The following is a 16,242-nucleotide window of genomic DNA, read 5'->3' as shown; positions in this document are numbered from 1 at the left end:
TTTTGGAAATAATGCTGCATAAGGAAAAATCTTTTTAAAATAACTGAAATTGGTTTTAAGAAATGTGTTATTAATATTGTTTGTATAAATTGAACATATATCGTGTAACGGTTTTTAATGCAACAGTTTCGTAGTACTATGACTTTTTAAACAAAAATTTTTTTGAATAAATGTATGACAATTTTTAAACAAGTCTTTGCTTCATATATGGTCCCCTATGACACTGAAGGGTTGTTAGTTCATGTTGTAAATTTGGTAACCTAAATAAGACTGCACAATTCTTGTACACACAGAGGTGGCCACCCCCAGGGGGAGAGGCACACCGAATAAGGTATAACAATCAGGAAAAGGCACCCTGTTTTTTCTCATAATTGTTGACCCAGTCCTTTTCCTGACAGAAAGGGTAGCTCCCTACTCATAACTTTTTTAACCCAATAAGATCTTTCAAACACAGCTCCCTCCCCCCTGAGTCCGGTGACGACAGGTGCGGTAGCACCAGTCGCACCGCACTAGAACCGGCCCTGCTTCCGTATAACTGGAGAGACAGCTATATGAAGTTTCTGAGACTTGTTTGGCTAAGATGTATATTTGCCTTCCCTATGGTGTTCAACCCCTCCTGAAATCGTTCTGTTTATTAAGTGAAAGACAGTGATATTAATATATAAATGGTGTTCTATTTTCCTATAACTTTATCCTTTTTTAAAAAAAATTAACTACTTGCGTCAGACTGATTTGGCATACGATTGATGTATGTATGTGTCAGAATATACCTCTTGGCTCCTGTTAGACCTAACCAAAAACACCATTCTCCAGGAAGGTATCAACTCAGTTGTTAAATTGCACCATGTGCAGCGAGGATCAAGTGCTCAAACTCCATTGTTGCGCTTGATGAAACTGTGTGATCTTAGTCAAGTCTCCTTAATTCACTGTGTCTCATTATATTTGATTGACACATTTGAAAGCAACTTGATGTAGTTCAGTTCAGGCTGTGCCTTATCCAAAAAATGCCTCTTGTACATGGTTAGTAGACTATATTGATGCAAACCTATAATAACATTGTTAAAGTGACAAATGAGTCGTGTCTCTTGGTGCACTCCTGGAGAATGTAGCATGCTACAATGCATGCTTTTACTACGCGGTATGTAACACCGCGGTCGTTACAACGACTGCATTGTTGCAACGCGATGCCATTACTACGCAAGTCATTACATTGACTTGAAGTAGGTGGTGCCGTAACATTAGGAATGTATAATTTACTATTCCAACTCCAGCCTAGGTAACAGTAGGGAAGGTGTTGGAATAGTAAATCATACTATTCCTTGTGTTAGGGCGCCATCTACTGCAAGTCGATGTAATGACTTGCATAGTAATGGCATCGCGTTGTAACAACGCGGTGGTTGTAACGACCGCGTTGTAAAGGCATCAAGGTCTAATGACTGCGATGTAAAGGTTTTTCCCCCTCCTGGCATCCTCCTAAGTGAGGGGTGGTGTTAATTAGCTTTCATTTCATTACTTTATTCGACAATTAAGTCATAAAGCATCACAAAACATACATTTATCACAATATAAATCCTTTAAAAGTACATTTGCATAAATATTTAAAATATTAAGAAAAGATTAAACTCCACAAGACTAATGTCGAATATTCCTTAAAAATAGGAGATGGAAAGAAAGTTTACAATAAGTATAAACATCAGGTTAATCCTCTCAACTCAGTTAATCATTACATTGGCTTCCCACTCAATAAATGTTTTACATCTACCCTTACCACTGTCAATTTGTTTCTGATCGAATGACCCAAGCCCATTTCAAAAACTTTGCCATTGCTATGGCAATTGGGAGGCTGGGATCAGTACATAATATTCTTATCGCCTCATCATGTTTTCTGGAACCAATTAATCGACATATTGGTTTTATCCATTTGTCCAGCTGGGCTATATATAAGGGACAAAAAAACAGAAAGTGACTAATGGATTCTTTTTTGTCCCTACACTTAGGGCATTTATCATCATTCATCCCAGCCCACCTTACGGTAAACGACCTTATGGGGAGGGTACCTGCCCTGAATTGAAAACAAAGCTTGCGATCTAGGGGTTTCTCGATAGCGTCCCAATATGGTTCCAACGCTGGATACGATTTAAATTCAAGAAATCGCTCTGTGAGATGAGATGAGATCCCCTTAGTACATTTCTCTGAGATGACCATCTCCCAGTATATCATCTTCATATCTTTTTTAGATGGGAATATAGCATTTGCTAGGTCATCCCACAGTTTACTCAAACCCATTTTGACTAGCAAAGATCTAATTGATTTCAGCCAGCTAATTTTATGAAAGCGATCCTTTTCAATAATTTCCTTAAGTCCCCGGGCATAATGATATAGTTCCTCTGTTGTCCATATTCTGCGCCTATATAATACAGGTCGCAGGGTGGCCAGATCTTGCACTGTTCTTTTACCAAGATCCCAAAGCAGAGGAATTAAGGGAGTACTTTGAGGGACATAAGTAGCTTTTCTCAATAATTCGTTTTCTACTGATGTTAAGTTCTTTAAATTTGCGAACCCCCATAGTTCGGAGCCATATAGGACAGAACTTAAGACTTTCATCCCATAGATCTTAAGGAGTGGTCTTACAGGTTTAGTAAAATATGTTTTAAATCTTTTAAGGAGGATGCCTGCCTGTTGCTGGTGCCATAATACAGTCATATCTAACTGGCATTTCCAGCACATATCAGTCTGTAGGTTGACCCCTAAATACGTAAAGGCGTCAACCTGCTCTAGTGGGCAGTTATTCATATATATACTTCCCTTGAACCGTTTAGCTGCCTTGGGGCATTTAGGTTCCGTAAGGACCATAAATTTTGTTTTAGCGGTGTTTATTTCGAGCCCGCGCTGCCGGCAGAAATCTGTAAAGCGCTGGAGTGCCCATTGGAGACCATTCGGAGTTTTTGAAATTATCAGAGTGTCGTCCGCGAACATAAGGATCGGGACGCACTCTCCAGCCATCACAGGGGTGTCAGTAGGGACCAGGGAGAGGTAGTCTGCAGCCCCGTTCACGAAGAGTGAGAACAGGGTAGGCGCCATAACGCAACCCTGCCTCACTCCCGCTCAACAGTGAAGGCATCCGTAACCTCGCCCTGCTTACCCCACCTGACCCTAGCATAGGTATCCTCGTGTAAGCGGACAACCAAGGTCAGCAATTCCGGGGCCATTCCTAGTTCCTCCAAGACCTGCCAAAGCTTTCCGCGCGGGACAAGGTCAAACGCCGCCCTCCGGTCGACAAACACTGCATATCATACACCTTTTTCCAGGACAACTGTCCGCCAATATAAAATAATAAATCGAAAGACCTGGTCTATCATGCTGGTCCTGGGGCGGAATCCGGCCTGCAATGGACTCAGGATGTCCCCTTCGTCCATCCAATCCTGAATTTTTCCCAGAACCAGGCGACCCATTCTTTTTTGTATGGAATCAATCAGGCTAATAGGCCTGTAGTTACCTGCTAGGGACTTATCCCCTTTTTTGTAAACAGGCACAATTTCCGCTCCCTTCCATGAATAGGGAACAGCTATCCCCTGAGCAATGGCATTAGCTAGATGGGCGACATATATTCGCCATCTCTCCTTATCATTTAACTATAGGTCCGTGAGTATACAGTCCATCCCTGGGGCCCGGCCCTCGGTTACTAAGTTCAGGGCTCTATTCACATCCCCTAAACTAAAAACAACACCTTCAAAATATGTAAAAACAAAAGCCGCCTCGCTTTGCTTATCTTCTGTGTTCTCATAAAGGGGCTTAAAATACTCAATCCAGGTTTTTTGGGGGACGTTAATTTGCGGGCTATTTGCCCGCCCACCTCCATCCCATTTATAAGTGTCCCAGAATAACTTCGGATTTTTAGACAGACATGCGCCTTTAAGGTCCTGCCACATTTGATCTTCCCATACTCTTTTTGCCCCGCTAGTCATTTTTCTATATTTACATCGGGCCGCTTTTATCATTATTGGATTTCTGGTTTTAAATGCTAGGCCCAACCCAACACGAGCTTCCCTACATAGTTTATTGTACCACCTCTCCGGTTTTTTCCTTGCTTTTACCTTGGCAGTACAAGGTTTACAGAAATGAGCTTTAAGATTGGAAAAAAGATAATCATGGTCTTCCCCAAATGGGTTATACTTCGTCCCATCAATTACACCTAGCCCTATTTTACCAAGCACCTTGTCTACGCTGTCTTTGATAGCGTTTAGTGTTTCTGGTTGATTAATCACTTTACACCACTTAAGGTGACGCTCATCATTTGCTAGGATGGTTTCAGGGGCTAATAGGTCTTCCGACATATCTACCATTCCCTCAAGACCTAATCTAAATAGTGCTGTCAAGGGATTATGGTCACTCTCAATACGGGTCTTCACTTCCATATCCACAAGAGCGTGTCAAAGCTTCAAATGGACAAGCAAATAATCTATTTTACTTGACCTTATACCATTGTCATATGTTTTTCTCCCCAACCTATCAGACGGTGTTCGACCATTTACGGCCCTTAGCTGATTGCCTAGGCAAAACCCATTCATATGCAATGCAGCCTCAGTACATTTGGCTATAGGGCTAGTCTCCAATTGGGGTACCCCCGATCTAGAATTTTCTTCTTCTGACATGTTTAAATCTTCCAATCCCAGGGGTTCAAAAGTTGTGTTAAAATCGCCTGCAATTAATGGCATTATCCCTTCTGGCAAAGATTCTATCAATAATTCTAGTACCATTAACACCTCAGATTTTTCCCCACCGGGTATACCTCTGGCATAAACGTTAACCCCTTCGACGCTGATGACGAGCTGGGCTCGTCATGGTGTAGCCCGCTCGCACGCTGATGACGAGCCCAGCTCGTCACGTAACATGCGCTTTTGAAAATCTCAGCGTAGGAGCAAAATTCCGCTAGCGCGCATGTGGTTAATAATGTCAATTTTTATACTACCCGGGAGACTGAGCCTAACTGCAATAATATCACAATGCCTAACTGGGAGAAGTTGGATGCTACAGCTTAAGTGTTGTTTAACCCAGATCACCATTCCTCCCATTGGACGTCCCTTTAGCCCTCTTACAACAGGAACATAGAAGTTTAAGTAGCCTGGTCTAAATACTGGTTCAACAGACCAGGTCTCTTGAAAAAGACAAATATCGAATTTGTCAATAAAACTTAACCAACATGGTGACGCTAACTTGGGCCCCATACCCGCCAGGTTCCACGATATTAACGAAGTCAAGGAAGCTGTACACCAAGGCCCTCTGTCTACATCATTCCTTACTGCAGTGGAGCTAGATTGCGGCATCATGTTAGAATCAGTAGGGGTGCGGGACTTACCCTGCATGCAGTTAACTGAGAAGGAGAATTGCCACCATTCTGTAGGGTAGCAATTAAATTATTTATCTTAGGTCTTATCCCAACTACATCTGGTCTTACATTTACATTCACCTGTCCCTTACATCTAACTACATATTCATTGGGCAGTCTTATTACGCTCTTACTGTGACACCCTTCCTGTATTTGTTGTCAGTCGCAATCCTCCAGTCCCGATAAGACCGAAAACCTATTATATAATCTTAAGCTCCGTGCAATAGGGTGACCTACTGCCTCGTTCCATGAGAGGGTTTCTCTATGTGGATCCTGTACCGATACATAAAAATAAATCAGTGGAAGTGACTGCATCTGGGACCTAAGATCTACTTGAGGCCAGTTACAAATGTGCTCCACACATCTCCTGTCCCTAAAGTTAATAATAACACAATCACCCCCAATTGTCTTTGTGCTTCTGCCCACCCAATTAACTCTTCTGGCAAATAGTCTCTCTGCACGTATATGGCTTGGGAAAGGCCGATTAGCATTAGGCCAAAAAATGCACTTATTTTTTAATTCCATATACTTCTCCCTCTTTCCCTGTCCTAATGATGGAACCCCCGCTAGTACTACTACGTAAGGGGCTGACCCAGGGGGGAGTTCTATAGTTGGCAAGTTAGATTCTTCATGATCTGAGGGGCTACTGGATGATGGGCGTGATTGCACTACTGGTATACTAGTCTCCACTTTTTTATCCTTGGCTATCTGAGCAAATTGAGTAGCCCCTTCAGTGTTGGTTAGAGGAATAGCGATACAAGTGGCTTCAGGTATATTTGCTGTGGTACTAATACTACCTTTTGGCAAAACATTAGAAACTGCACCCACAGTAATTTGCCCTGCCGGTTTTGGCTGTGTACAGTGTAGGCCACTGCCTCCGTTCCCCAACCGCTTCTGGGCCGAAGCCAACGAGATTTCCCGGCATACCAGTCTATTCTCAATACAGTCCAGTCTCTCATGTATCGGGTGGATTGTTTTCTCGAAAATAAGTTCCACCTTTTTCCAAAACAAAACACCTGCCTCACCCGATAAATCACTCTCCACACTTGGCGATGGATTGGCCTCTTTATTAGCTGAAGTCAATAAATTGAGACAGTCTGCAGTGCTAGATGTGGCATTCTCCTTGGCCTCCTTTTCTTTTCCTTTTCTCCCTTTTTTTGTTAAAGCTTGTGCTTGAGTTTGAACCCTTGGGCGTTTACTCTTTGGTGCCGTACACTTTGGTTGTAGTACTAGGCCCGTTTTGGCACCACTTGCTGACCTGGGGCCATATGTATCAACAAACCCTTTTGCGATTCCTAAATAGCGATTTTGAAGGAATCGCTATTTAGGAATCGCAAAATGGTATGTATGAAGAAATTCGCTTTTTTTAGCGATTCTTTAATCTTCCTTATTTGTGAATTCGCATTTTGCGAATTCGCAATTAAGGAATAATTTCCAATGCACTCCTATGGGCCAGGAGGCCCATAGGAATGATTGCGAAATAATTCTCAAATTGTGAATTTGCAATTTGCTAATCGGAATTTGAGAATTATTTCAAGGGTGCAGGGGTGTCTCAAGGACACCCTGCTGCACCCCTGTAAATTACATGTGTGTGCATATGGCGCACATACATGCCCAATGGGCATGTATGTGCGTCATATGCCACCCTCACAAATGCACAATTGTGCCTATTTACAAGAAATCGCAAATTACCACCAACTACAAGTTGGTGGTAATTTGCGATTTCTAAACCTGAAATCGCAATTTGGAAAAGCTTCATACATAGCATTTAAGGAATCGCAAATTTGCGATTCCTTAAATGCTTAAGCAAAATAAGGAATCACAATTTTTTGCGATTCCTTACTTTGCTATTTTTTCATACATTAGAAAATCTATTATTTAATCTTAAGCTCCGTGCAATAGGGTGACCTACTGCCTCGTTCCATGAGAGGGTTTCTCTATGTGGATCCTGTACCGGTACATAAAAATAAATCAGTGGAAGTGACTGAATCTGGGACCTAAGATCTACTTGAGGCCAGTTACAAATGTGCTCCACACATCTCCTGTCCCTAAAGTTAATAATAACACAATCACCCCCAATTGTCTTTGTGCTTCTGCCTACCCAATTAACTCTTCTGGCAAATAGTATCTCTGCACGTATATGGCTTGGGAAAGGCCGATTAGCATTAGGCCAAAAAATGCACTTATTTTTTTATTCCATATACTTCTCCCTTTTTCCCTGTCCTAATGATGGAACCCCCGCTAGTACTACTACGTAAGGGGCTGACCCAGGGGGGAGTTCTATAGTTGGCAAGTTAGATACTACATGATCTGAGGGGCTACTGGATGATGGGCGTGATTGCACTACTGGTATACTAGTCTCCACTTTTTTATCCTTGGCTATCTGAGCAAATTGAGTAGCCCCTTCAGTGTTGGTTAGAGGAATAGCGATACAAGTGGCTTCAGGAATATTTGCTGTGGTACTAATACTACCTTTTGGCAAAACATTAGAAACTGCACCCACAGTAATTTGCCCTGCCGGTTTTGGCTGTGTACAGTGTAGGCCACTGCCCCCGTTCCCCAACCGCTTCTGGGCCGAAGCCAACGAGATTTCCCGGCATACCAGTCTATTCTCAATACAGTCCAGTCTCTCATGTATCGGGTGGATTGTTTTCTCGAAAATAAGTTCCACCTTTTTCCAAAACAAAACACCTGCCTCACCCGATAAATCACTCTCCACACTTGGCGATGGATTGGCCTCTTTATTAGCTGAAGTCAATAAATTGAGACAGTCTGCAGTGCTAGATGTGGCATTCTCCTTGGCCTCCTTTTCTTTTCCTTTTCTCCCTTTTTTTGTTAAAGCTTGTGCTTGAGTTTGAACCCTTGGGCGTTTACTCTTTGGTGCCGTACACTTTGGTACTAGGCCCGTTTTGGCACCACTTGCTGACCTGGGGCCATATGTATCAACAAACCCTTTTGCGATTCCTAAATAGCGATTTTGAAGGAATCGCTATTTAGGAATCGCAAAATGGTATGTATGAAGAAATTCGCTTTTTTTAGCGATTCTTTAATCTTCCTTATTTGTGAATTCGCATTTTGCGAATTCGCAATTAAGGAATAATTTCCAATGCACTCCTATTGGCCAGGAGGCCCATAGGAATGATTGCGAAATATTTCTCAAATTGTGAATTTGCAATTTGCTAATCGGAATTAGAGAATTATTTCAAGAGTGCAGAGGTGTCTCAAGGACACCCTGCTGCACCCCTGTAAATTACATGTGTGTGCATATGGCGCACATACATGCCCAATGGGCATGTATGTGCGTCATATGCCACCCTCACAAATGCACAATTGTGCCTATTTACAAGAAATCGCAAATTACCACCAACTACAAGTTGGTGGTAATTTGCGATTTCTAAACCTGAAATCGCAATTTGGAAAAGCTTCATACATAGCATTTAAGGAATCGCAAATTTGCGATTCCTTAAATGCTTAAGCAAAATAAGGAATCACAATTTTTTGCGATTCCTTACTTTGCTATTTTTTCATACATTAGAAAATCGGTAAAAGGGCCGTTTGCGATTCGCTAAAGGCTTGATACATATGGCCCCTGGTCTTGATACTAGGTGAGGTCAGCCTTTTTGAAGGGATACCTTGATTGGTCTTCGCTAATGAATCTATAGGCAGTTATTCCGGAAATGCAGTATTTCCATCTGGCAGAGAATTACAACTACTGACATCATCCTCCAAAGAGCATAGTGTGTCCTCAGGATCAACCTCACTGGGAACAGGCGACCTAACCCTAGCCAAACTTCCCATTGATGACCGCTTATCAAAGAGTGGGTCTAAAGATAATCTTTTTTCGGTCAGTTCGATATCTTTTGCCAGAGCTGACGACACTCGTATAAGAAAGTTATCTAAAGTGCCCATTAATGCCCCACCAGCATTTTCCCCACTATATTCTCCTACAGTAGAAGAGGTGACCATTGTAAATCAAGCGGAGTTGACAAACTTTGCTTTTCTTTCCAATCGCTTTAAAAGTTCCGGCCCTACAAAACAGTCTATGTCTACTCAAAAAGTCACTGACCTGATTTCAACGTGGGAGTTAGAAGGGTTGCCCGTCCCGTCCTTGTTCGTGCTTGAACTGGCTTAAACGGGCCCGCCCTTGGCCCAGGCTTGTCCCACGCACGTCCCGCGATGCGGGATGGCCAGGTTGATTTTATGCACCTGGGCAGGGCGTGGAGGGAAGATGTCTCTCTGCCCCGATGTCTGCTGGATGTTGTAGTGCCTCCTCCGCTGTTAACACAGCACTTCCCAAACTGTGAGCGTTTCCGGCCGAGCGGGAAACGCGAGAGGTGAGGCAGTAACTAGGTGAGGGGGATCGTGGTTCTCCTCCAAGTCGTGCCCCCCTTCTGCTGCACCGGAAAAAGTCTGTACCGATTACGGGTAAGTCCCGCGTTGCGGGATTGCCAGGTTGATTAGCTTTCATAAATCCCTGTTTAGAACTTTCACTTTGATTAAATGCCACGGAATGCAGTGATGATAACCTAATGTATAAAACTGAAACATTTCCATATGGTAATAAAACAAACAGTTTTGAATTTTAAAGTATCTTTATTATAGCTTTACCTTTGTTGCACAATTTACATTCCAAATGTTTTGAGGACTCAGCTCATTCTTTGGTTCTCAGGACAAAGCCAGCCTCTGACATGCCTCTAATATTTTACTGGCTTAGCCGCATCTAACAAAAACAAGAACATATTTTGTACTACCATATCCCAAACGGTGCATCATAACTTCCCCTTCCCTCTGTACAGCACCTGTCCACCTTTATTTTTTGGTCTGGTATTAGCCAAAGCCTTTTGATTTTACTAATATTATATGTATAAAACACTTACTCATAGGGACTTTTGGCTAACCTTTCTCTTCCATTAGTCTTTTACTAAGCCATTCACATTTTAAATGCATCCACTACAGCATGGGGCGGTTGATCAGCCCACTTCAGCCATTCGCTAACTTCACTGTGAGAGACAGTATTCTGCTGTTTCACAAGGAACACCTCCACACACAAAGTAGATTTCTTCAGTGTCGATGACTATTCTGGCAATGTGTGCTTTTATAAACAAAAAGAAATATTTTTGCTTTTAGCCAATATTTTTCTTATTGTCAATGACCAAGCAGCTTTTCCAACATTAGAGTTTTACATAAACCATGACAAAACAAATCAAGCATCAACAAAGCCAACACCAGACTAATTGGCTTTGAAATTGCTTGTTAGTCCATGTAACAGTTTGTAGTGAAGGACGGCCCTAAAAATATTGTGATTATGGGCTAGTGCTCTCAAGTTCTTACTCAGATCATAGATATGATGAGTCTTTGGCCGATAGGCCCCTTGATGGCATGATCTTCATTTCGGGGTCGAAAGAGCTGCAACACCCTGGCCTTCAGCTTGCTACCCCTAAGAGGTTCTTTGTGACTCAGGTGTTCATGACAGCAACCAAACTGGGGCCAGATTTATCAAAACGTCCTGCAACGCAGCAAGACAACTTGCTGTACTGCATGACAGGTAAATAAAAGGATGGCACCATATCAACTAAGATGACACATTTCTGCTTACTTCCTGCACTAGCACAATGAGTTCCGTCTAGCCAACGCAGGCACCCTTGTGCCATGGTGCAAGGGTGTCTGCATTATAGGCAGGATTGTTTTTGTGCAGGGAGGGACAACTTCTTGAACAAAAACAACCCTTAGAGGCATGTTCCTCTTTCTATGTGTGCTGCAGAATGCAACACAGGCAGAAAGAGTAAACAGCGAAGATAAATGAAGATATTTTTCCTCAATATGCCTGTTGGGAAGGTGTACTATTTTGACTCAATCCGAGGTTTACTACTGTTAGTAAATCTAGGATTGAAACAAAATCTGTGGGTACATGCATGGGAACAGACATATTCCAACCATGGAATGCCTTCCCAATGCAAAGTAACGCAAGGCAGTGGTTTATGCTACTTTGTGTTACTCTGAAATTACTAAGACACACACGGGAGTAGCCGGAAAATAAAAATACCCCCACTTTTAAACAAAGCTGTTCTGGCATGAAACAAGTATTTGAAACCCTCCCCAAAAGAGCTTCTTTGTCTCTTCTATCCAAGTATCAATCAATCCAACCTTTCATCCATCCATCCACCCGCTGATATCCATCATTTCCCCTTCACATTTTGTCATCCATTCAATCTTTCATCATCAGATAGTCTAATACCATTCCGTCTGTCTGTCCATCCATCCGCCAATCCATATCCAAACCTTTCCATCCATCTTCAAACCTATCCATTAAACTTCTACAGCCATCCATCCATCCACCATTTAACATAGGCATCTATCCTTTCACTTACCCATCAGCCTTTCATATATCCCTCCTTTCAATCATCCACTCACCCTTTCTCTTATTCATCCACCCTTTCACTCCATCCATACTCTCACTCCATCCATCCTCCCTTTCACTCATCCTCATATCCTTACACTGAGCCATCCATCCTTCCACTTTTCCACCCGCCCTTTGACTCATCCACCCATCCATTCATTCATTTACCCATCAATCCTTTCACTCATCCAACGATTTGCCCCTTTATCCAGCCGTCCGTATACTCTCCCTTTCACTCACATACTATCCAAGTATCAATCCATTCAACCTTTCATCCACCCACTGATATCCACTGTTTCAGCTTTACATTCTTTGATCCATTCAATCTTTCATCCATCAGTCTGTCACCATTCCATCTGTGAGTCCATCCAAAAATCCAATCCAATCCATATCCAAACCTATCTATTCATCTTCAAGCCTATCCATTAAACCTATCCATCCATTCACCATTTCACTCAGTCATCAGCCTTTCAGTTATCCACCTCTTCATCCATCCAGCCATTCTTCCAATCATCCATCCATTCATCCCTTATCTTATCCATACACCCTTTTATTCCATCCATCCTTTCACTCCATCCATTCAACCTTTCACTCATCCATCCATCCAATCGAATTACCCTTTCTCTCACCCATTCATCTTTTCACCCACTCATTTGTACATCCTTTCACTAATTTTTCCATCAATTCACCCTTTCCTAAGCTATCTGGCCATCTCTTCATCCATCCATCTTTTCTTCCTTTCACTCATCCATCCATCCTTTCTCTCATCCATCATTGTGCTCATGCAACCATCCCCCTTTCACTCCGTCCATCCATCAGCCTTTCACTCCATCCATTAACGCTTTCACCCTACCCTTTCACTCATCCATCCATCCTTTCATTCACTTCTCCATTCATCTTTTCTCTCATCATCCATCCATCCTTTCAATCATCCATGGATTCACCCTTTTTCCTCATCCATCCGTTCATTCATCCTCCCTCCCTTTCACTCATCCATACTTGCACCCTTCATTTCGTGTATTCATTTATGCATCGATCTCTCCATCCATTCACTCACTCACCCTCCCACCCTTTAACGCTAATCTGCCGAGCTGCGGACAGAAGAAGCCCATAAAAAAAAACGCTCCTGTTGTAGCTGCTAAAGGGAGGGGTTGACTTCGCCCCTGAAGCCACGCAAAAAGACTTTTCGTGGCTTACTAAATTTTCACTACAGTCCTTGGGTGCCGTGCAACGCCTTGCTCAACGCAACGGTGACATCAAAACTTAGTAAATATGGCCTCAGTTCCCTGCCCTCCTGCCAAGGCTGAACACTGCATTTGAACTCAGATTTCCATTTTCCTTCTTCAAAAAACACTCCAAAACATGTTTGCTGGTTTGCCAGAGACATGACAAAAGAGATCCTTTTGTATATGTATAGACAAGAGCACAGGTAGCCAAGGAGAGAGACGGCAGAACAGGAGTGGAGCAGGCAACCTGCAGCAACGATATGGAGCAAAGAAGAGCATGTGTTTCCCTCATAAACAGTCTCTTTATGGGAGCATGTCACTTCTACCACCGATTCGACGACCATGCATGCGGGTCAGGGGTATTAAAATCTGTATTGTCGCAGTGCTCCCCCTGCAAGCACGAGCGTTTCATTTCTAAGAACTCACAGCTAGTCAATGAGGCCGGGCGCCAGCCAGTGCATAGAGGCGCGCGACCGCGTGTACGTCATCCCCGCATCCTATCTCTCTTCTCTGACGTGCGCAGGGTAGCGCGCGACCTTCTTCAACCGCCTCCGTGGGATTCCAGGGGGAGGCTCGTGGCCGCGCGTGCGCTTCTGCCGGCAGAGGGATGATGCGCGCGCGGGAGAGAGACGCTTTTAACGCAGACTGGACAGCAGCCGCGGGAGCTGCAGTGCCGGCCCGGCTCAGCTGAGGCGGGCGGACATGCTGGCGCGTGCTTAAGCCCTCTTCCCCCACTGACCAGACCCTGCAGACATGAAGATCTGGAGCTCCGAGCATGTGTTCAGGTGAGTGGCAGAGACGGGTGCATCGCAGGGAATTCGCCGGTCCCCCGCCCCTTGCCACCTTTCCGCCTCAATGTTTGCCTGGTCAGAAGACTGCAAGGAGAGAGAGGTCACGGGATTATAGTGCCCGTCAGAGGTCGGACATAATGTCAGAATGTAAGGGAAGCCGTCCTCCGTTGGGGAGCCGACGTAACGCCCAGGCCGTCAGCAGCAGGTGCATGGAGGACGGCATGCCCTAGTTACTGCCAGAAGGTAACCCTTCAAGTCGTTCTGAGGCATCCGCCCCCAGCCCCACTCGCAACATCCCATTTAGGAAGCTGTCCAAACAGTTAGCGTCTGTATTAACTGTACTGTAACTATCACAGCTGTGATCCCCTTTCTGGCTACTCATCCAGATAGACAGAGGTGGCCGTGGTTCTTTTAATGTGACTTACTTTATCAATAAACTCTATTCAACTCTCTATTTTCAAGATTAATGAGGGTTCTCGGCCCTCGACGACCCTCCGCTGCCAAGGGTACTTCATCTCCCAACCAGTAGTGTGCCAAGAGACTCCTTCGCAGAGTGGTTGAGAAAGGGAGTAGGGCCTCTGACAACATCTCAGCAATCCGGCTGTGGAGGACTTACTAGTGGCAAAAATAGTGGGTTTTGGCCCCCAACGACCGTTAGCAGCCAATGGGACTTCATCTCGCAACCGGTAGCGCCCCAGGAGGTCCCTTTGCAGAATGGTTGCAAAAGTAGGTGGAGCCTCTGACGACCTTGCAGCAGTCCCGCTGTGGGGGACTTGTCGCAACAATAGGGGTTCTTGGCCCCCAACGACCCTTAGTAGCCAAGGGAATTTCAACCCTGAGCCAATATTGCACCCGGAGGCCCCTTTGCAGAATGGTTGAGAAAGGGGGTAGGGCCTCGGATGATGTGCCAGCAATCCGGCTGTGAGGGACTTGTGGCAACAATAGGGGTTCTTGGCCCCCCCATGACACTCAGCAGCCAAGAAGAGTTCATACCCCAACGAGTAGTGCACCATGAGCCCCTTTTGCAGAGTGGTTGAGAAAGGGGGTGCGCCACAGACAACGTCTCAGAAGTCTGGCTGTGGGGGACTTAACAACCTTCAGCAGCCAAGGGGACTGAGCAGTCCAGCAGATTTCGGCCCCAGGGACCGTCCATGTCTCCTGGGTTCCCTGAGGGCACCCAGTGTGCTATGGGACCGCAGTGGGACCCTGAAGGACCCCACAGCCCCAGCCAGCCCCAACTCCTGCAGGAGCCGGTATTGCTCCCTCAAGCAGGGAGCTACTTGAAATAGCATATTTGCATACAATGAAACACACGAAAATCCACTTTCTGCAAGCCAGAGCTGTTTGACAGTTCCGGCTTGCAGAACGCGGAGTTATGTTTGCTTTTGCTTGGCACAAGATGCCCAAAACCACTTAATGGATGCCAATTTACAAAAAGGTCACTTTCTGGACCAATAGCTACCTTTCTGCCAAATTTGGTGTTATTCCATTCAGCTGTTGGGGCTGTAGTCATGTCTAAGATCTCTATGGGAATTAACATGGGGAAAATGCGTTTTGCGACCCCATCTTTTTCTCGGTTCCCGTTTGATGGATCACAGTGACACTTTTAAGACAGCAGCTGGTGTGAGCATTGCATTAGTTTTGAGAATTTGACAAGGATTTGTCAAACAACACCTAAGTTATTATCAAAAAAAGAAAATGTTCTTCCTATGGAAAATAGGTCCTAACTATAACTACCTACTGGCGAGATATATATATATATATATATACTCCATCCCACTCCAACAAAGAAGAAGGCACGTACTCGAAGATGTAAGGCATGGCTTTCTTTATTGTATCAGGTCTCACACGACCCCATGGCTAGAAAGACACGTTTCGGCTTCACAGAAGCCTTTTTAAATCTAGTTGGCACCCTGCACCTGTGAGTATATATATCCCTTCCCCCCTTGAGGCACTAGTAGACACCAAGGAAATACTATTGCGGTTTAAGCGTATATAAATGCAAAACATTCTGCAAATGTACAAACATATTCCTGACATCAAATCGGAGAATGCAGCTGGTGAAATTACGAGATAACATGATATTCATAAAACTCATGGTGCAGTAAATGATTGAATACATTGCACCATAATATGTCACCAGACTTCGTTACACTTGAATATGCATAATACATGTATAAACATATTTCCTGGATAATCACATCACCAGCCTCTCGGGGAAAAAATATTGATGTCTAGAACATGTCATCAGTGATGTCATATGTAAGGTCGTAAGCAGTGAATGGCGGGGTGCAAGCTATGTGAATTTCTGTTTTTTTTTAGTTCAAAATGTTAGCTTTGTCACTGAGATATTCAACTAACTATAACGTAACTTTAACCTTTGTTTTCTTTCAGTAAATTTCTAAACTTCGTTTTAATCGAAAACACATATTTTTATTACAC

At 43.9% G+C, this 16,242-nt stretch overlaps 1 protein-coding gene across 1 annotated transcript in view; it reads left to right on the top strand.

Annotated features, from left to right (window-relative positions):
• The first annotated feature begins 13,610 nt into the window (after positions 1-13,610).
• The window catches only part of PRELID3A (PRELI domain containing 3A), a 310,018-nt gene continuing 307,386 nt past the window's right edge, over positions 13,611-16,242 (top strand). Inside the window, exon 1 of the mRNA XM_086965588.1 lies at positions 13,611-13,794. Coding sequence (XP_086821714.1) covers positions 13,763-13,794 — 32 coding nt within the window. The 5' untranslated portion in view covers positions 13,611-13,762. The remainder of the gene's footprint in view (positions 13,795-16,242) is intronic.

The sequence above is a fragment of the Lissotriton vulgaris genome, chromosome 4_1, assembly GCF_964263255.1.
Source record: "Lissotriton vulgaris chromosome 4_1, aLisVul1.2, whole genome shotgun sequence".
Lineage (NCBI taxonomy): Eukaryota > Metazoa > Chordata > Amphibia > Caudata > Salamandridae > Lissotriton > Lissotriton vulgaris.
This window is presented reverse-complemented; position numbering and strand designations above follow the sequence as displayed.